Here is a 21,462-nt window from a genome sequence, read left to right as displayed (position 1 = left end):
AACAGAGAACACCAGTATATACAAAATGCCTGTTTGAGCCAAATCAGTTTTATATTTAGTATTTCTAATATTTTTCTGACAGTGACTTCAAAATATCTAATGACAACAAGCATGGCCCCGTGAAATTAATGCAATACGTGCCCTTAATAATGTTATGAAATCATCATGTATTAAACTCAGTGATTTCCAACAATTAGAGCATTACCCATATTGCTTTATTTTTCTCACAGTGCCTCTCTCTCAAGCCAATATGCCCAGATATATGTCTCTTATAAATTCTGTATAATGCAGACTTTTTTTATAATAGAGAAGAATTAAATGTAATATTGCTTTGAGAATTTCAATGCATTTCTTTACATAATTAAAACTGCCCTTGGGTTAAGGAAAAACAGGTTTGGAGTTAACATCATGTAGCACATAGTCCTAGAGTAAAATCCAGTCATCCACTCCAATCTGGCCTGTTTCTCACAGCTTCAAGTGTGTCATTTCAAAGGCCTCTACTTGGGATTTAGCCCTGCCAGCTGAGGACCAAAGGTCAGAATCCACTGGACTTGAGCTCCCTTATTTCATTATCTTTGCAAACTCTTACTAAAGTTATTGTGCTATAAGAGTTTGTGATTTTTAACACAATAAACAAAGCTAAAAAAAAGAAAAATTTTCCAAGGTTTACATCATCCAATGATTTCTCAAACAATTGTATGATAAATTTCTGTTCAAAAAGAGAATATGATTATTTGAACACACTGGATTACCTCAACCAGATTCCTATCAGGGGTCGCAAACCAGATCAGACTCTTGGAATCGTGTGGAATGGGTGCTATGCTGACAAAGTGGCTAAAAAAATGGACTAAAAAATACATTATGGGATGCAAGTTACTGAAACAAGAAGCAGCTAAATATAAATACTGGCTGACATGTTCAACATTCACAACTATTTACAGAGCACCTCTTTGGTGCCTGACTTTGTTCTAGATAAGTCAAATGCACTTCTGAACAGAGTATGTATATGAAACATTGGTCCTCCTTGAGCTTCTTTTCTTTCATGCGATGACAGATTGAGGAGTAAATGACACTGTATGTTTGAAGCTAAGTGCCATGGAAAAAAAATAAGGCAAGGAATGCGGATAAAGAATGTCTGCTTGGTGTTATGGGAAGGAGGGGAAGAGACATTCAGAGGGAAGGAGATATTTGAGTAAAGATTTAAAGTATGTGAGGGAGTAAGGCATGTGAAGATAGAGGGGACAAGCATTCAAATAGAGGGAACAGCAGATGCAAAGGTCCTGAGGCAGAAAAAGGCCTGGGCTGTTTCCAGGGAGCAACAAGGAAACCAGTGTTGTGGAGTGAGATGGGAATTGAGTCAGAGAGATGAAGAGGGTAAGGTGGATCCTAACAGCTGCTTGAGCTTTTATTCTCAGTGAGACAGGTAGTAATTGGAAAGTTATGAGCAGAGAAGTTACATTATCCAATTTAACTTTTAATAGGATCACTCCAGCTCATGTGGTGCATTTTTTTATTAAGGAGCTAGTCAGAATTAAAATGTTCTAGTTTTCAAAAATGGCGTATGTACAACTCATGTAATTCGCTTGTGAAAATGTTATGTGCTTCCTAGGTGTTGAGTGCATGTTGACTTGCTTTTTTGCTAAATGTAGCAAAAACTAGTTGTAAATGTATACTTGTTTCTTCTCCTTTAATGCCACTCACCTGTCACATAACTGGAAGTATTTTTTTCCCTAATGGATATAATATTACAACTCTCAATAATGCTCTTGGCTCTGTGGAAGCCTACTCTAAATTTTCTTGCATGTATTCTGTGTTCAGTCCTGCCTCTGACCCTCCACCCTTACTGCTCATCCAGATTGGAACGTCATCTGTAACTCCTTCCCACCAGCCCTTCAAAGTCAGTTCAGTTGCTGCAAAGCCTTCACTGATCATTTCCATGGCTAATAACCCCTTCTCCAAAATCCTCACCCTCAGAATATGCATCATTGAGTTTTGGCATCTAATTGTACATTGTACTATGTTTTTAAACAGTTTCATGTGTTTGCTTTTTCTACGTAACCAGGGATCTCCTGGAAAACTGGGTGCATGTCTGTATTTCCACAGGTCTCAGCTCACAATAGGTGCTCAATAAGTACCTGATGGTTGGTTGTTTAACCCTTCAACCCATTTCTGTCAATATATCTGTCACAGTGAGACTATGCTATCCAAATCTGGTTTTCAATGAAGGAATGTCACTGGGAAGCCTGAGGGAACGGGTGAGGGTAAAGCAAGCCAGGTGAGGGAGCCCCTCTAGTTTCACCTTGGATTCATGGCACCAGTGTCGCTGTTCCCTTTCCCAGGTTCTGAATAGCTTTACATGCTTCTTTGCTATCCCATGAAATGAAAGAGCAGTTGATTTATGTGTCTCTTCATCTACTATAACTTTAATTTTTGTTTTGCCTCCCTGGTTCTTTGTCACACTGCATTTTTTTTGGTAGCATCCATCACAGACACGGAAAGTTTTTGCTATAAATAAAAAATAAAGGCATTTTTATTATATATTTTAACATATTATAGTCCACCACAATAAACAATTAATCACTTGGTAGTAGGAAATAATTAAATGCTTCATTTTGGAGTTCCTAAGCATGAAAGACACACAGTCAACGTAAAGCAATATGTGTAAAAATGTGTGTGTAAGATCAATGCATCTAAGGAATAGAGAATATATTTTCCAATATAGTCCTGGCCAGGTATATATCAATTTGAGTTTCAAAGAAAACAGAAACTTGCTATTTCAATCATGAGCGATCTGCAATTGGTTTTGTAGATGGATGTCAAGGGTCAGTAGTAGAGATAGTGATTAAAGATGCATTTGTCAAGGTTCTTTACAACTTTTTGTTATCAGAAACAACCATTTGTTGTCATTGAGATGTTTTGCTTTCATTAAAACCAGTAGTGATTATAAATGGAAATAAGTGTACTATTGAATTTTACACCTTACATTGCTTTGTAGTGATGGAAGTCAATTTACCTCGGAGTTCTCTTCAAATGAGAAGTAATTTTGTAGTCTATACAAAAAACTAACTCCTGAGATAGCCACCTGGACCCAGAGAGCATACTAAAATCAAGCATATCACTTGAATGGGGCTAAAATGACCAACTTGATCTTCTGCCTCTATAAACAGGCATTTATCTACTACTGAAATAACAAGGGAAACAGGCAAGACAGATGGAAGAAGCTTCATTTAGATCCTGTAGTGCATGCCAGAATATGCATATGTTGGCCAGTTTCTTGTTTAAGGGATAAGATATTTGCTGATAATAAAATTCAGCTTCTTAGTCCATTAACATTTAATGTTTGAATTTTAGTGAATAAGTGTTGGGGAAAATTATTTTTAGATGTCAGTGTTTCATTTCTAATAAAATCAATGGATGATTTGCATGTATTATTCAAAGGAAGAAGGATTTCTGTTATTTCTGTATTAACTCATAAAAAGTTTATAAAGGATTATTGGGTTTTTAAAAAATATTGTCATTAAAAATAATCACAGCCATCTTTTCCCATATTACCTGACTAATAATCTTTGCTGTATACTTCAGGCATGAACTTCTAGAAGAAGCTCGGAGAAAGGGACTACCTTTTGCCCAGTGGGATGGGCCCACTGTAGTCGCGTGGTTAGAGGTAAGAGAGTTAAACCAGAAGGCTCTTAATCCAGTCACTGCTAACTTGATAGTATTTTTAGAGACAAGTAAAGAGCGGTTCCTGACATCCTAGTTTTCCAATAGTCTGGAATAACTTATAAAGAGAATATTTGCTTTATCTAGGGACCCATGGGCATTCTTGTGATTTTACTCTGATGTTTTCTTGTGATTGTGGCAGAAGGAAGCAGGCCGTGAGATAAAAGAAAGTTTTGGTAAATTCTATCTTCTTCATATCTAGAGTAAATCAAGAAACAGTTTTTGAGTGATACTTCTGTTGTTGCAAGAAAACATCTGTCCCAGTACATCAGTCCAGAGCCCTTCCTCATCAGCAGGTTAACAGAGAAGAGGCATCTCCATATATTTAACACTTCTGTCTTATCCAAGATATTGCTGCCATTCCTTTGCTTGTAGTGTAATTCCTGAAACTAGTTCTTTAAGACTAGGGGCCAGCTAGATTTAGACATTTGGAGTTATGCAGGAGAAGATGCATCCCCTTGTTCCCTTCTGTGTCTAGACTGAATGTTTTAATGAAACAAAAACTACATTCAGCATTTCCTGCATAACACAAGGGTCTGGAAAAGTGAGTTAGTACTTGATCAGCTTGGAGGCAGCAGGAGCAGACCAGGACAGTGAATGAAATACATATTTGACCACGAAGGGCCCCTTCATTCCACTTATCAATAGTTTTCACTGCCCCTTCCATTCAGTTCTCTAATGTGGGCTGTTGGTAGCTGCTAGGATATGCTGATGTCAAGGCAAAGAAGAATACAGTCAACCCTCCCTATCCATGGGTTCCCCATCGTGGATTCAACCAAACACGTTCAATCCGAAGATGATGAGCCCAACAGTAAGGGACTTGAGCATCTGCGGATTTTGGTATGGGGTGTCCTGGAGCCAATTTCCTGAGGGTACCAAGGGACTGACTGTATGAACTTTTCTTGCTTGGCAGAGGCAGTTAAAACCCATTGTTTTAAAAGGTTCGGGATTATAAAATTGTCCACCTTCATTATCATATCACATCCAGAGCTAATGAATTAATCAATAAGGAACAATCAAAACTCACTTGAGTTTAAAAAATAATCTTATACAGATAAATATAAAAACATGCTGCATTTTTTTTCTTGGACTGAGTGAAAGAAGGCTGTGTCTTGCTTTATTTTATTCTTTTATATCAGTCAGGGAATTTTTAGCTTATTAGTGATCAGAGCTGCTTCTTCCAAATATTTCTTTCAAATTACTATATTTTAAAAATCAATTATAAGACAAAATGCTTAAGAAAGCCCACCTCAAAATTGAGAGCAATTCTTTGTTCAGTTTCACTCCAGTAAAATGAGCTACAGTTTGACAGAGTTAACTGCTATTTTGGCAAGTGATGAACAAATCCTTTATATATTAAAAAAACAAAACAAAACATTTACTGACATTAAGGGGCTAGGAAATGACAGGCAGTGAAGTTTGTGCTAATTAAAACTATCCTGAGCACGCAGAAATTGCTCATAATGTGTTCCATAAAATGACTTTATAAAATGACTTTATACAGTGACTTCACAACCATTTACAGAGCACCTCTTTGGTGCCAGACTTTGTTCTAGATGCTTCAAATGCACTTCTGAACAGAGTATGTGTATGAAACATTGGTCCTCCTTGAGCTTATTTTCTTTCATGTGATGACAGATTGAGGAGTAAATGACACTGTATGTTAGAAGCTAAGTGCCATGGAAAAAAAATAAGGCAAGGAATGGGGATAAAGAATGTCTGCTTGGTGTTATGGGAAGGAGGGGAAGAGACATTCAGAGGGAAGGAGACATTTGAGTAAAGATTTAAAGTATGTGAGGGAGTAAGGCATGTGAAGATAGAGGGGACAAGCATTCAAATAGAGGGAACAGCAGATGCAAAGGTCCTGAGGCAGAAAAAGGCCTGGGCTGTTTCCAGGGAACAACAAGGAAACCAGTGTTGTATAATAAGTGAAATTATACAATGGAATAAACAAGATGAATGAGGTGGGTGATCCAATGGATGAGAGCTCTTAACTTTCACCTCCTTTAGTATCTCCTTCAATGCACAGCCCACTAAGAGTGATGTGAACAAATAAGTCTGATGCTTCACACACCATTTATTGACACCAAAAACTTTGTAAAAGTCTAATCAGGGATGACCTTGGTAACCATGTATTGGCAAGCATTTGGGTAATGTTAACCAGTGTGGAAATCCAAATATCTTAGCATACAGGAGATGAAAAGAGGTGACAATCTTTAGGGTCCAGTGAAGGTATATTTAGACGTTTAGTTATTTTGAACAACTTGAGTTTACAAACTATGAAGTCAAGTCCCATCTTCTGTCGTAGCTAATCATATCTGTTAAGGCAAGGTCAATTCCTTTGCCTAACCTGTAGGAGATACTATATTCAGTCATGCACTGTACCTATATCCCCTCTCTCCTTCTCTTATCTCAGTCACAGCCCAGGCCACATTGACTGAAAGATTTGACTTTTTGTGTTTCCTCTACAGAGGCAAGCAACCCTTTAATATGGCAGAATTTTTTAATTTAAAAAAAAATCAGTGTTATCTATTATCATGTAACAAATTATCCCAACACTTAGCATTTGTTTTCCTCCTGGCTTCTGTAGGTCAGGAATCTGGACATGGTTTAGCTACCGCCTCTGTTCAAAGTCTCTCACAAGGCTGCGAGCAAGGTGTCAGCCAGGACAGCAGTCATCTCAAGGCTTGACTTGGGGAAATCCAATTCCAAGCTGACTCAGTTCCTTGCTAGCTGTTGGCCAGAGACATCTGTTCCTTTCCCTGTGAGCATCTCAAAGGACGACTCACAGCCCTGCAGCTGGCTTTCCCCAGAGCGAGAGCTCGGAGAAGACAGAGGGGGAGAGGACTGGCAGGAATGAAGCCACAGTCTTTTCATAACCTAATCTGGAAAGTCAGATCCCATCGCTTTTATCATAGTCTTTTCATTACAGTAAGTCACCAGGTCCAGCCCAAACTCAGAGGAAGAGGACGATACAAGGGCAGGAATATCAGGAAGTGAGATCGTTGGGAGCCGTCTTAGAAGCTGCGTAACACAAAGCCTTAGAAATAATAAAGCCGAATCCCTTCCATTTTACAAATGAGGAAAATAAGGCTGAGGTTTAGAGGACTTACTTGACTCGCCAATGACAAGGAAGGAATTAGAGCCCAAGCCTTCTGATTCTTGATTCAGAGCTCTTGGCATTGTACACTGCTGCTTTATAGTTTTTCTTCTCTTACTCTCTCACTTTTCCTCACTCTCATGCTCTCTCCTTTTACTCAATCTGTTCATATCAGGAAATAAAATCAACAACAACAACAACAAAATCATTATTTTGGCTGTTTAAAACCAAGATTTAAACTGCTCATTTGCATGTGCCCTGTTTCTTACTCATAGCTAATGATGGAGATGGGGGCGGGGGGATAGGAATGGAAAGAATATTCCTTATTTAAGTGTATGTAATTCAGATGCTACAACACAGTGCATTCACCCTGTGCTGCGGATAATGTGCCGGCCATTATGCTGTGCTCATTGCACTACCAATTCAATTGTCTTTCCAGAGCCTCACAGCAAAGCTGAAGAATCACAATCCCTAATTTCTAAAGCATTATTCATTTTGTAACTCTCTTTAGCTAATGTTTTCCAGATGTTTATAATGTTAGCCTCTTCCATTAGCCCAGCATTTCATTCTCCAAAAAGTATTTTCATATTTAGCATCTAATTGAGTTCATACACCTATAGGTAGATAGATTGGAAATGTGGCTTAGCCACATTAAAGCCTTTGATCAAAGGCACTCAGAATTCCAAAGGAGAGTTATAAACTGAAGTCGTTTATTAAACAAATGTTAATTGAGCCTTTACCAAATGCAGCTTGTAGCTGTTCTTGTCCTTAAACTCAAGAGGAGATTTGGTGAGCTGCAGCTATTATATTTATCCCTAATAATATAAATTAGTTGTTAAATTGCAGACCCTGAAGACTACATTTCCAATCTTTGTTTCCATTACTGCCTAACTGGTTTTTTTGAATAAATTATTTAATGTCTTTGTGCAGCTGTCTCTTCTGGGGAAAAAATAATAGCATCTCTTTCATGGGGTGTGGTAATAAATGAGTTCATGCAAGTTAAGGTACTTAAAATAATGTCTAGCACATAGACATTGTTAGTGGTTAACTATTAGTATAACCTGGGTATGTATTTTTCCCTATCCAACAGCTCTGGTTGGGAATGCCTGCTTGGTACGTGGCAGCCTGCCGAGCCAATGTGAAGAGCGGTGCCATTATGTCTGCTTTATCAGACACTGAGATCCAGAGGGAAATTGGAATCAGCAATCCTCTGCATCGCTTAAAGCTCCGACTAGCAATCCAGGAGATGGTTTCCCTAACCAGTCCTTCAGCTCCTCCAACATCCAGAACTGTGAGTCCATTTGTGCTCCTTCCCTCTCCCAGTGCTGGGTGAATAGCAGCATCTCCAAGTCCGCAGAGCAAAATTGTGGCAGCACACATTTCAGTGTCAGCATGAATTATTCTGAGATTTAGTTTGCTCTCCATTAACCTTGCTGCTACTTTTAATAGGTTTTCAACTGAGGAACTGTGATTCCTATCAGACTTGAAGTCTGCAACCAAGACAGACTTTTGAGCTAGGCTCTAGACTAAAATTTAGATTTTTCTCCCAAGCAACAAGACCAAGAGTTTACTCTTTTTCAGAATTTTTCTTTTTAATGTAATCCAACATCTCAGGAGATGAGCAATAGGCATTAGTACTTTTTGAAGATGTAATGCTAAACTCACTACTTCTTTTTTTAAACACTTTTTTTTTTTTTAATTTATTTATTTATTTTGGGCTGTGCTGGGTCTTCGTTTCTGTGAGAGGGCTTTCTCCAGTTGCGGCAAGCGGGGGCCACTCTTCATCGCGGTGCGCGGGCCTCTCACTATCGCGGCCTCTTGTTGCGGAGCACAGGCTCCAGACGCGTAGGCTCAGTAACTGTGGCTCACGGGCCCAGTTGCTCCGCGTCACGTGGGATCTTCCCAGACCAGGGCTCGAGCCCGTGTCCCCTGCATTGGCAGGAAGATTCTCAACCACTGCGTCACCAGGGAAGCCCTAAACTCACTACTTCTTAAGCAGTTTTCATAATTATGAAAGTACCTTAGTATTTAATGTTTTATAAATACCAAGTGGATTACCTTCCTTCAAAACCTGTTTGCCTTTTATTTATAAATCCCTATTTCTCTCATAATTTCATCCCTATCTTAATATTAGGAAAGAACAAAATATCTAAAAAAAGGCATGCCAGATGACAAATTCAAACACTGAGGAAAAACTCCCAAATAATATTCATTCTTTCTTTAGTCCTTTCCCAAATTATATCTTTTGCTGATAAAGGATATGATTTCTGTTGTTAAATGGATTTTTCTGGTCCCATGTCTTATGCAAAATAATAAAATATGGAAGAATGAGGTAAGTTTGAATAGTGGGCAAAAGATAGAAGAGTGATATTACTTTATTTCAGTTTTCAGGCACAAAGCTAACTTGAGTATAAATTTTTACATGTGGTCTTAAACATAGACCATGAATTAGAGAAATTTGCTTCATATTTATTACATATATTCTTGTATTCCTTCCCAGTGTACTAGATTCCAATGCTAGAAATACAAGGTCAAATTTAAAAAGTGTTTATCTTTCTTGTATAATTCCATCTTAACTTCTTCCTAAGAAACATTTAGGAGAAAACATATACTTTAACAAATTCTTATATATAACTTGTATAACATTTTAAAATGTATATAAATGTTGTATACTATAGCTGAAATATTACTGAAGCTAAAAAATAATTCAGAATATGTTTAAAATAAAAGCTGAGAAGGCTATTAAAATAGTTACGGTAAACTGAATTCAGATCTGATGACAAGTGTCCTGAGTAACTTCCAGCTGAAGGAGAAGTGTCATGACTGGTTTATGTTAACACTCTTCTCCTAAGAGCGAATTTGAACAAAAATATTTAAAATTCCCAATCTTGCAAAACTAAGAGCAATAGAAGTCCCAACTTCAAGGTGAAAATAAGAATATAATTTATTATTTCTATTTAGTATCCTAACCTATTCCTTAAAGAAAAATTGAATAATTAAGCACTGTTTTTCTAAAGCTGTCTAAGCAAACTGAAAGAACTCAAATCACAAGCTGTTAAAGGTAAGAACATACTCAGTTGTTCAAAAAACAGCCAAATGTGAACAGAGCTTATGAAACCTTTCTTGATCTAGTCTCAGTTCGCCTCAAAGGCTTTATTTCCTCAGATCAGGATCCCAACAACACAGAACTACTTTCAGTTTCCTAAACTTTTATGATTTGGGTTGATTATAAGCTTTTTCAATTGCTCTTCCCTCGCCTAGAACATTCTTTCCACTCCAAGATCACCATTCTTCTCCAACTCATCCTTCATCTAATGATTCCTGAATGTTCTTCCTCTAAAAAGTTTTCACTAAGCCCCAAAGTCTGGGTTTTCTTCCCTTCCTGAGTTACTACTCTGTATACTTATAAAAGCTATTTTATAATTTTCTCTTCTTGAGTCATCCCACACTAGGCCAAGCAAGTATATTATCAGGTTTTCCATAGTCCCCAGGCCTTAACTCAGTGCCTGGCAAATTGTAAATAGTCAGTAAATATGCATCTTAAAATGATGATTGTACAAGTCACTCTACTCACCAATATAGAGGATATGAGATATGTATGCCCTGATTACAGAGAGGGCAATCAAACTAAGAAAAGGAAGATGTGTTCACCAGCAGGTTTAGTAGAAGATGACATAGTTTAATTCCTTAATGTGAGATAGAAGCAGAGTGCCGTGGAATTCAAAGGAAGGAGAAATCACTTCTGGTTGAATAAGGCTTCAGAGAGGAATTAACATTTGAAAGACAGGTAATATATTGTTAATTATTAAAATTATTAATATTTTCACTATTAACTTTTTGATAGAGAGCTTTTCATTCTATTTTCTTTCTCATTTTATAAAAATGAATTATTTTCACATGATATATTATTTTGTACTTTTAAAACTTAGTAATATAGCATGAATATTTCCCCCATTTTATTAAGTATGCAATTGTAATATTTTTAATTGCACCATACCTCCTTAATGGAAATACCGTAATTTATTTAACCAAGTCCCTAATATTGGACATTTTGCTTATTTAACAATTTTCTTTGTATTTCTAATACCATAGTGGATAAGCAAGTAGTTATATTATTGCATTAACTGAACTGTAGTAATTTCCATAGCAATATTTGTATCCAGGGCATTTATATTCTTATTACTTTTGAACCTTAATTGTCAAATTGTATTGTATAGTCTTTTTTTTTCTTTTGTCAATGTTAATGATTACATTGCTTAAATTTACATTTTAAAAATTACTAGTAAAGTTAAATTTTTTCATATGCTTATTTATTTTAGCATTTAAATAAATTACCTAGTCATAACCTTTTTCATTTTTCTATAGGATTATAGGAATATTCATTTTTTTTACTAATGTGTAAAAGCTCTTTATTCACAGAAGACATATGCCCTTTGCTAAATATTGATGCAAGTTTCATAAGAGATAAGTTGTCTCTATTTGCTTTAAAAATAATCTACTGAGTGCTTTTTATTTCTTTTACTCCATCTACATGGAAGTATTTACTTGTTTCTAATATATTTCAAATATGATTTGCTTTGCAAAAAAACTACATGTGAATTTCTAGGAATTAATCCACTGCATAAAGTGAAGCTGAAAACATTTTAAAGTCATCACCTAAAATTATATAATAGGATTCACACTTTGAAAATTCAAAAGGAGTTGGTTTGGGTTTTTTGTTTTTTTGGTTTTTTTAAGAAATGTTATCATGTCTTCTAGAACACTGCACGTAGTTCTGATCCTACAAGATTTTCCGTGTGTTTAGGTTTGGGTTTGGGTTCTAAGAAAGATGTATCTTGTTCATTCACTCAAGTTCTAAAGAGAAAAAAACAAGATACTTAGATTTTTTTTTAAAAACTGAACAGAACTCTGCCTCCTTTTCTGTCTAGACGAAATGGGCTAACATTAGAAAAATCTAATGTTTACATTTATTATTACTATATTATTTACATTTTTTATATTGTTGGGCCAGCCCTAATCTTCCAGCTTTCTGTTTCCTCTTCCTAAGCTACAGTTACTGTAGAAAGCCTCTTACAAAATAGAATAGAGATGGAGATATCAGGTAATTGAAATATTTGGTTAAAGAGGTGTGTCATAAAGAATAAATAAATACTTTAAATATTTTATCTTAAGTAAAAATATGTAAATGTTCAGGCACTTGCAAATTTAGATGAAACCCTAGGACTTTTCTTTGAGTATAATTCTAATGCCTGGAGTTTCACATTATGTTTATTTAATAACTTCATCCATTAAACATCTTCAATTTTTAAAATTTGAGTTTCTTTTTAAAGTGATAACTTGAAGATACCTGAAAAGCTATGTGAGTGCAGAATCTTCCTGGAAATTTACCAGTTCTTCCCCAGACTTTGTTGAAGTTGTATCTCACCGACAGTGTGTTTTAAGATTTACCTTTATCTGGTCTTTCCAAATAATTCAACTTAGTGTTCACACATGAGCCAAGTTTATTTAATTTTGGCTCTATGTAATATTTATTTAAATTGCCTAATTTTTTAAAAAGTGCAGTGGAAGTAGACAGTTTTGGCAACAAATATAAATGATCTTTAGTAAACATATAATTCAGCAAATTTGAGCAGACATGTAAGGCATAAGATAGGCTTCAGCACAATGTATGGGGAAAATAGCATTTATTAAACTAAAGATTTACTTGGGTAGAGATTGTTTAATGAAAATTCTAATGAAATTGTAGTAACAGCCAACATCAGTGGAGTACTTACTGTCAGTCCCTGTTCTAAGTGCTCTACATGCAATAACTCATTTGAGCCTCAGGACAATGCTATGAGATGGGTACTTTTATGACATCTATTTTACAAATGGGAGAAACTGATGAACGGAGAGGTTAAGTGACTTGTCTAAGGTCACACCCCAGGTGGTTTTACCCCATAGTCTATGCTCCTAACAAGTGTACTCTCCTGCTTCTTGAACTCTACCAGTTTTCCTTCTTTTTTGCAACATTCTCCCAGTCTACTTTGGTTCCACTTTTCATTATTACTAACCTCCTAAGCCTCAACCTTTAATGTAAATAAGGTGAAATATAATTGTGTAAAACTAGTCTTATTATAATGAGAAATATTTCTCTTCTTATGGTGAGAAATATCAATTCAGATAAGGGAAAAATGTGGATCTAGGCCATTTTGAAAGTGAAAAGTAAATTTCAAATTAATTTACTTTGTAATTCAATTATAAAGTAAAAAATTCTTCAGAATGACTTATGTAGTAACAGAAGTTACTTCTAGCTAGATAAAGTTTAGGATTATTCTGAGGTCTGGCTGCTTTACTTATTTTGTATTTCTGACAGCAAGAGAATTATTTTCCTCCAATTAATTTTCATGAGTTATCCCTTAAACTCATTTTAATATTAATTTTTACAGCATAATTCTGTCCTGAATGATTTAATTAGTTAAGTGCTTTAATTCTCAACATCCTTTAGGAATTTTCCTACTAGATCTCATTTGATAATACTATCTGAATACTCTACTCCATCTGGACTAAGGTGAGGCCAGCAAGGCACCTCAAACAAAATTGAATGAGGCACTCACTGTCAGTACCGACCTTGCACTTGCATGATCCTGAAAGTGAGTGCTTCTTTAAATGTAGCCCCCTTGACACCTCACCTACCTCATCCTAGTCCCAGCCCTGTATCAGAATATATTACATCATAATTTTAAATTATTTGTATTTTTTCTAGTATGAGTATGCAGTTTTAGTCTACTTAACAGATGTAGAATCTAAAATTTAGAGAGGTTTAGGAAATGTCCTGGGTAGTTACTGAGAAGTGGCACTGCTAGAACTCAAGCCTCTTGATTATAATTTGGTAAATTTCCAGATAGTTAAAATTTTAGGAATCATTTGCTAGACTCAAATGATATTCGCCACACACACACACAAAAAAAGTCTACTGGTTTGCATTCTCCAGCTCAGATACTGGGGGTTGCAGCGTGGCCTGATGTAAATGATTTTCAGCGGCTCTCAGAAAACCACAACCAAATTATATGATACTTGTCCTTTATGCTTTTCCAAGCTACTTTTTGCATTGTCTTTATCCTTGGACCCAAGGCACCAGAGTCCCTTGGTTGCTCAAAGCGTCCCACTCTAGCTATTCTCTAAGATGTGCTCTTTGCTGAAACACTCATGCCTTAAAGCACCCTTTTATGACTTACCCTGTTGAAAGTTCCATCCTTCAAACTGGTGGTAAAAAGAAAGAAATCTGAATAATTGACTCACTACACATGGGTTTGCTTATAAAATAAACTTGTTAAAACCTCAACTAATGCCTAAGTGATTGGATTGTTTAGAAGTCATTTTATGGATTACTTTACCAGACTCTAGAGCAGGCAGTGCTCCTCAGAAGTAAAACTGCAGAGCATGAGTGAACAGCTGACTTACAACTTCAGAAAGTTTGGCAACCATACTTGAGAAAATTGCCCTGGATATATACTCATTTTGCATGTAAAGATACAGACAAAGCCATAGCTTGCAGAGTCCTACTCACCCCAGAATATGGTGATAGACTGGCAAATATAGACTTTAACCTGTGAAAGAGATTATACATGTATGTATTCTAGTATGAAATAATACTGGTCAAGTTTCTTATAGAAGGAGGGAGATCTTCATTGTTCGGATTCACAATCAAGGTCGAATCTTTAGAAATCATTGTAAAACAATCTGGCCTGAATGAATTTCCTCTCAGGTAACCGTCACTGAAGGTCACGTTGAACAGTATAGCCACTCAGGCAAAACACTGTCATCACTGGGTGTAAAGGGAGTGTGACAGATGAGTGTAAAATTCTTTTTAACATAGTACACGGCTCAAAAAGTCAGTAAAAGCAATTTCTGCCAAATGATATAATGATTCATATATTCATACACAACTTTCTGTTTATAATGAGCACCATTCCTGGAAGCTAGGGATAGAAGGGAGGGGCATTTAATGACATGGATGACTGCTGTATTCTCAGTATATTTTACAGTTGTGCACAGTTTTATCTTTTAGGAAAAAATTCATATATACTCAAAATTCCAGAATGGTAGGAGAATGAGAATTCTTTACATATATATGATGCTTATCCTTTGAGATTTTATGCCCATATGATTTACTTATAATTATAAATATTTACTACTCAACTCTGTTTTGTTACTCAACTATATATATGAGTAATTCTCTTATACATGAGATTTATCTTATGTCAAATTATATTCATCAATTTAGTTTATACGTAGTTATTTTTAAAATTATATTAAATTACATTATTTATAATAGAAGATAAGTCAACATGGTACTATGTGTTGGTAGAAAAGGCAAGAGAGAATTATGGTGATGAGTTATGTCGGGGTATCAACTTTGCTACTTCCAATTCTTTGAAACTAGACCCCTTCCAAAACAAGTAACAAGCAATACATAAGATTAAATTCCACTGTAACTATAGAATTGATGTGCTTGGACAATATTGAAATGTTCATAAATATTTCCCAGTAAAATGGTGGAATTTGATGGGAAGTGGTTCCCAGTGATCTGTATGTTACTAAGTGGACTTCGGTCTAGAAATTGTATGTATTAATACTTCAGTGTATAAAACAAACATCATGGGTTGTTTTTTTAGAAGGCAAATGAGACTTCATAATAGAATAGTGCCTGCTAGAGGGAAAATTTCCTTTTACATAATGTTCTTCTCTATAACAGTGAAGGATACTGCTAAAAAATTAGGAAACCTAGGTTTTGTGACTTCTGACAATATTTAGTGGAAAAATACCTATTATTAACTCCAAAATAGCATTTCGCTTCTTTTTTCTCTATAAGAATATAGGAAAACAACATATTTACTGAACTGTAAAAAGGAAGAGGTCATTTGGGAAAAGCTGATATTGGTTTCCGAACAGGTTATGATAGAGCTTTCAGCTTTGTATTTACAACCAGTTTTCTCTTTCCAAGGACATTGAAGAATTAAAACTTTGAGAGCAAAATATTGGTAATAACACAAAATACATGTACCTTTGTTTACTGAAGAAAAAAATAAAAATATTCTTCTACAGATCAAATTTATTCAGTTCTCCATGATGACAAAAAGTGGATCCAATAGCCGCATACCTTTGAAATGCAAATTTTGATTAAGCCTTTTTCCTGATTAATAATTACAGAAGTATCATTTTAAATCTATCCCCTGTGAGCTTCACAGCATGCCTCCTTCTATTTAATCTTTTGAAGTAGAAGAAAAAGGCAGCTATGAGAAACTAGCAGTGCTGTCTCTTGTGCATGCTATAGAAGCAAGAGCATGGTCGTGTTACTGTGGTACCATTAACTTACAGTGGTGCTGCGTTTCTTCTTTACCACTGCTTCCCTCCCATGGATCCCACTGCTTCCCTCTGGGCCTCCTCACTAGCCTTCAGGCAACGTTTGGGTGACCCATGAAGAAATGGAAAATCTTGCAGCTCCAGCAAAAACGGTTAGTCTTTACAGCTTTGTTGAACATGAAGAAAAGTTATTTTGCTGCTATTTGGATGGAAAAGCTATTTTGTTTATGATAGATCAGAGTAATGGGGTATGTTTACATAGTAATATGCAATGATAACTAACATTTTTCATTATGGTTTTATTTCACTGACCCTAGACATTTTTAAATGAAGCTCTACTAGATTGACATAATGTGGTTAATATAAGAGTTTGTAACATGCAAACAATAATCAAGAATTTAATGACACTTATTTATCCATTTTGCAACATTGGAAAGTTTTGATAACAAATATCAGTTAAAATTGAACATATTCACAGGTAATGCATGTTACCAAACCCAATTAAATTTGTAATGGAATGTGTAGATTGAATACTCATTTTAAATATAATTATTTAGTTTCTTGTACTTTACCATCTCAAATACAGCGCTTCCTCCTCCCACCCGCATGCAAAGTGTTCATTTAGTACTAAAAGCACAGACTTAAAAAATTCATCGTGACTCATTGTAATTGTCAGCTTTTAAAAATATATTACATATAGTCATTTCTTATTTAAAGTAACAAAGTTGGGCATGCCATGCATTTTATTATGAGCAACTTATTTTTAATTTAATGTCCTTTTAATTTTATTCCTCTTTGAAAAATTGATTATCTAGTTTATGATGAATAAAAATGCCAATGTTGTATACTAATTACATTTTTAGTTTGTTGTACTTGGTCTTTTCTTGTTTAGTTTTGTTTGTTGTTAGTTCTCGCTGAAATCCATTTGATTACCACAAAGTTTTGTTAGAAGGCTGCAGTTACTTTGTCCACTCCATTAATTTACTTTATATAAGATTTATCCATCACATGTATGTATACACATTTGTGTATTGTATATTTGTATGTATATAATCAGAAATTTTTGTCATAACTTATTACATTTGTAAAATCCCACACTTTTAAGAATTAAAAAAGGTTTGGAATGACCAGATCAAATGTATCATGAAAATTCCATATGTTGTATGTGTGTGCATTTAATCAGAATAAGTTAGAAACTGCGTAGGTGCCTTTGTAGTTGCCCTTGAACGGCTCTATTGATTACTGTGGATCTGAATAAGGATCTGTGTATTTATTTGTCTGTGTCTTAATTAACATTTTTAATACAAAGCAATTTTGCTTCTACTAGAAAAAATTTACTGTATTAATTTGAGATTAATTTATCTTTATCTGCTTTATTAATCATTTCCTGCTGCTAACACAGAAAGAATCTGAGGAAGGAAGCTGGGCCCAGGTAGGAAATTCATATGCTTTAAAACAGTATCATTTAGTAGGCTATGAGGATATAAAGTAAGAAAATTGTATGTCATAATATTACTTCACTTAGCTTAAGATTAGGCTAATCATGTATTTGACTTTATTATGTTTACTACTATATAGGTCTTTTAAAATCACCATATTTTGCAAAGAAGATGATCATCATTTTATACCTGGCCTCTTTTGAAAGGAAAATTTCATTTCTCCTTTAAAAGAATGAACTATAACTTAAATTTCTTGGAAATCACCCCTGAATATATTTAATCAGCAATCATTTATGTTGGATGTAAGGGGGGAGGGGAGATTTCAAAAAGCTTATTTGGAATCACCTATGCTTTAAAGTATAATGGAAAGTGTGTGAGAAATGGTGTTGGAGGGACATGTGTTAGCCTTGTGACTACACGTCAGAAGTCTCTCCCATTTATTGAGATGGCATATGAGCCAAGCATCTGTACTTTGAACAAACATATATGCTTGCAAAGAAGCTGTTCCTTTTTCAACATTTCCACATGTTTATTACTAAAAGAATTAATGTGTGTTATAGGTAATGTGATTCAAACTTTGACTGTAAGAAAAATTTTTGTAGTTATTACTAGGACCTACATTTAAACATTTAGTAAATTGGGGTTGCATTAGGTTTTTACTTTAGTGAGAATTTCGTTTTTTAAGAACACACAAAATAAAGGGAACACCTAGATTTTCATTAGAAATACATGTTATAATTGTGAATTTGTTGTTTGATAAGGAACTAAATAGAAGATATTGTCAAATTATTAGAGATTAATCGTTCTTTTTAAAAATTGCTTTAGAGATGATGGTTGATTTTGGTTTTCATTTTGGCTTTTAAGAACAGTGGTAAGATCAGTTCATATTGTTATATTAAAGAATTAAATTGTCTTACATTTTGATCATGCTCTGCTTCTTTAAGTACAGAGTCTGTATTGATTGATATCTACGAAAGACTGATTGCATCAATTTTTATAGAATACTGGCTGCATGCTTCACTAGGTAACAACAATGGCCACATAAAGCTTCAGCATTCTATCTCTCTAGCCTTGTGGCTCCTTTCTCTATTCATTTACTGAGGTTTCTGTTTTCACATCAAGATTTGCCATTACACCATGGCAATGGTAATAGTAGCATTGAAGAGAAGGAAATGGTGGTGTATTGGCTAACAGATAAAAATAAAATAAGTTAAATTAAATAAATCTATCAATACAAAGAAAGGATCTTTAAGCTCAGCATTTGTATTATATCATTCATTTTAGATTTTGAATTAAAATGCATATTTATATAAAATGTATTCCTTTTGAGCAAACAAAGTGAACATAATCATTCTCTTTAGGCAAGGACCTTGATACATGTACCCAGAGTTCTACTTTGTACCAAAATAAATCAAATATTTAGAGGCTAAATATTATTTCTACTTTGTTTCAATATATCATAGGAATTAAATATCAATTATAATGATATCCCATACCCTCCAATTACCGTCCCATTTTATTGGCTAAGAAACTTGACTGCTATAAAACAATTCTAGTGTCCGGTTTTTCTACAGACCCTGGCATATGGAGATATGAACCACGAGTGGATTGGAAACGAATGGCTTCCCAGCCTGGGGTTACCTCAATACAGAAGTTATTTTATGGAATGCTTGGTAGATGCAAGAATGTTAGATCACCTAACAAAAAAAGATCTCCGTGTCCATTTAAAAATGGTGGATAGTTTCCATCGGTACGTTTTTTCCAAAAAGTAATTAAAGAGAAAAATAAATAATTGTATATATTACTAGAACATAAAGAGATATTTAAGAAATATAGAATATGTACTCTTCGAAACATCTGTGTACATCTACTTGGCAAAGTATCTTTATACAACAAATTGCGGGGACTATCTAATGTAGAGCTGGGTGCATATTACATGCCCAAAGTTTATGGAACTGGACAGTACAAAATTCTCATACAGCATAGATCTTTTTTTCCCCCGTATCTGTAGGAAATTTCATGTTTGTGATTTGTATCTATATATGTTTTAATATTAGAAAATTATTTATTAAGAATAAAATCATCAGTCTCGACTATATATGGAGTTATAAATTATATAACTTAGGCATATACTAGAAAAAATTTTGAGAAGGAATTCTCTTCTGAAGAACATTTTTGTTTTTGTGTAAACCTTTTAGTGCTTCTGCTTATTTGTGCATTAATTTTCAGGAAAACAAATACTGAATGGGTTGTGAGACATTGGTAAGAGCACAGATAAATGAAAGGCAAATGAAAATTAGTTTTTCAAGTTGCTTATCATCTAGGGAGTAAAAAAAAGGGTTGTTATAATACCATGTCATAAATGTTATGTTGTAGCCTGATCTCTTTGTAGGTTATCTGCAAAATTGTCAGTTGTATTATGATTATTTTATATACAGTTAGTTATTATAATAAATTAATAAATATGAATCTAGACAATTTGGGAAACTATTTGTTCACATCCTGTCCAACATTTAATTAGTGATGGAAATTAAAATGGTATAAAAATCATATATGTTAATGACTAAAGTTAGGATAAAGGGATAATAATTGAGATTCTTCAGTCAAATTTATCAAAATGTTTTGAATCTTAACACAGTTGTTTACACTGTTGGATTAAACTTAGTAGAGATAAATATAACATCGTTTTTAAAAACCATTAAGATGCTGGATGGGGAATTCATGATTTAAAAGCAGTTCAAGTGAAAAAGATATGTGATTTATAGTTGACACAAAAATCTCAGTTCTGGTTAATGGCTTGACAGGGCATATTTAGACTGTGTTTATTGGCAGGCACAATAAAAGTCCTACCATGTGGTGAGATAACAATAAGAAATTTTATTAATTTATGGACATTAAATTGTTATTGATAAAGGGGTAAAAATCTGGGGGAAAGGAAGGAATTAAAGAAATTTAGCTTGGATAAGGGAGGACTTTAGATAAGTTTTCTTATGTTTTAATATCATGTGATAGAGTAATATTTGCTGTCTTGAACATGTGCTTTTCTAGTACAAATAGGTATAGATAATAGGGTGAGTGATTTATGTTCAACAGAAAATACAACTTTGTATCACTCTCAATTGCTCTATAGTACACACATTGTGAGGTAGTGAGTTCCCTGTCACTGAACATTTAGGGCCTCAAATTTTGTGTGGTTGCAATAGACTTTTAAATATTAGAATTTTTGATGACACACTTGTGCCTGTTTTCTATTCTTCACTGGATCAACTTTTAATTGCTTTATTATTATAGTAGAAATGATTCATCCAGAGATCAAGTTTTCTTTTTTAAAAAATAAAAATTACTCAAATGGCAGGGTTCTTGTTTGTTCTGGGAAATACACAAGCTTCATCTTTATGCTATGCTTAGTTCTGACTTAAAACAAGTAATACTTTACTGCATATGGCATCCCATTGTCTTTACAGCCCAGTTTTCCATCTGACAAGACATTGTTGTAACAACATATATCCTTTTTATAGCACAATTTTACATTACATACAAAAACTTGGCAGAAGTTAGGCAAGACCCAGTGGTTTAACCTCAAGCTGGCTAATGTCTATGATGGTTTTTACATCAGTATTATCTGGTATTCCACTGAATTAGTTTGCTTGGGCTAGCATGACAAAATAACATAGATGGGTGGCTTAAACAACAGAAATTTATTTTCTCAAAGTTCTGGAATCTAGAAAACAAAGATCAAGGTGTCAGCATTATTGGTTTCTTCTCCTTGGCTTGCAGATAGCTGCCTTCTCACCGTGTCCTCACATCGTCTTTCCTGTGTGTGTGTTTACTTCCCATGTTTCTCTGTGTGTCCAAATT

General features: G+C 34.7%; 1 protein-coding gene across 13 annotated transcripts in view; it reads left to right on the top strand.

Moving 5' to 3' along the window:
• Positions 1-21,462, top strand: part of PPFIA2 (PTPRF interacting protein alpha 2) — a 468,430-nt gene that overhangs the window by 424,530 nt on the left and 22,438 nt on the right. For 7 of the 13 annotated variants that reach the window (XM_082350737.1, XM_082350735.1, XM_082350732.1 and 4 more), the window contains 5 exons: positions 3,583-3,664; positions 7,911-8,111; positions 16,255-16,317; positions 17,568-17,597; positions 19,161-19,354. In XM_082350737.1, coding sequence (XP_082206863.1) covers positions 3,583-3,664; positions 7,911-8,111; positions 16,255-16,317; positions 17,568-17,597; positions 19,161-19,354 — 570 coding nt within the window. Of the gene's footprint in view, positions 1-3,582; positions 3,665-7,910; positions 8,112-8,954; positions 16,318-17,567; positions 17,598-19,160; positions 19,355-21,462 lie in introns of those variants that run through there. The other 6 variants (XM_082350734.1, XM_082350730.1, XM_082350736.1 and 3 more) reach the window with 4 other exon arrangements.

Source organism: Balaenoptera borealis (assembly GCF_965194805.1).
Source record: "Balaenoptera borealis genome assembly, chromosome: 13".
NCBI lineage: Eukaryota > Metazoa > Chordata > Mammalia > Artiodactyla > Balaenopteridae > Balaenoptera > Balaenoptera borealis.
This window is presented reverse-complemented; position numbering and strand designations above follow the sequence as displayed.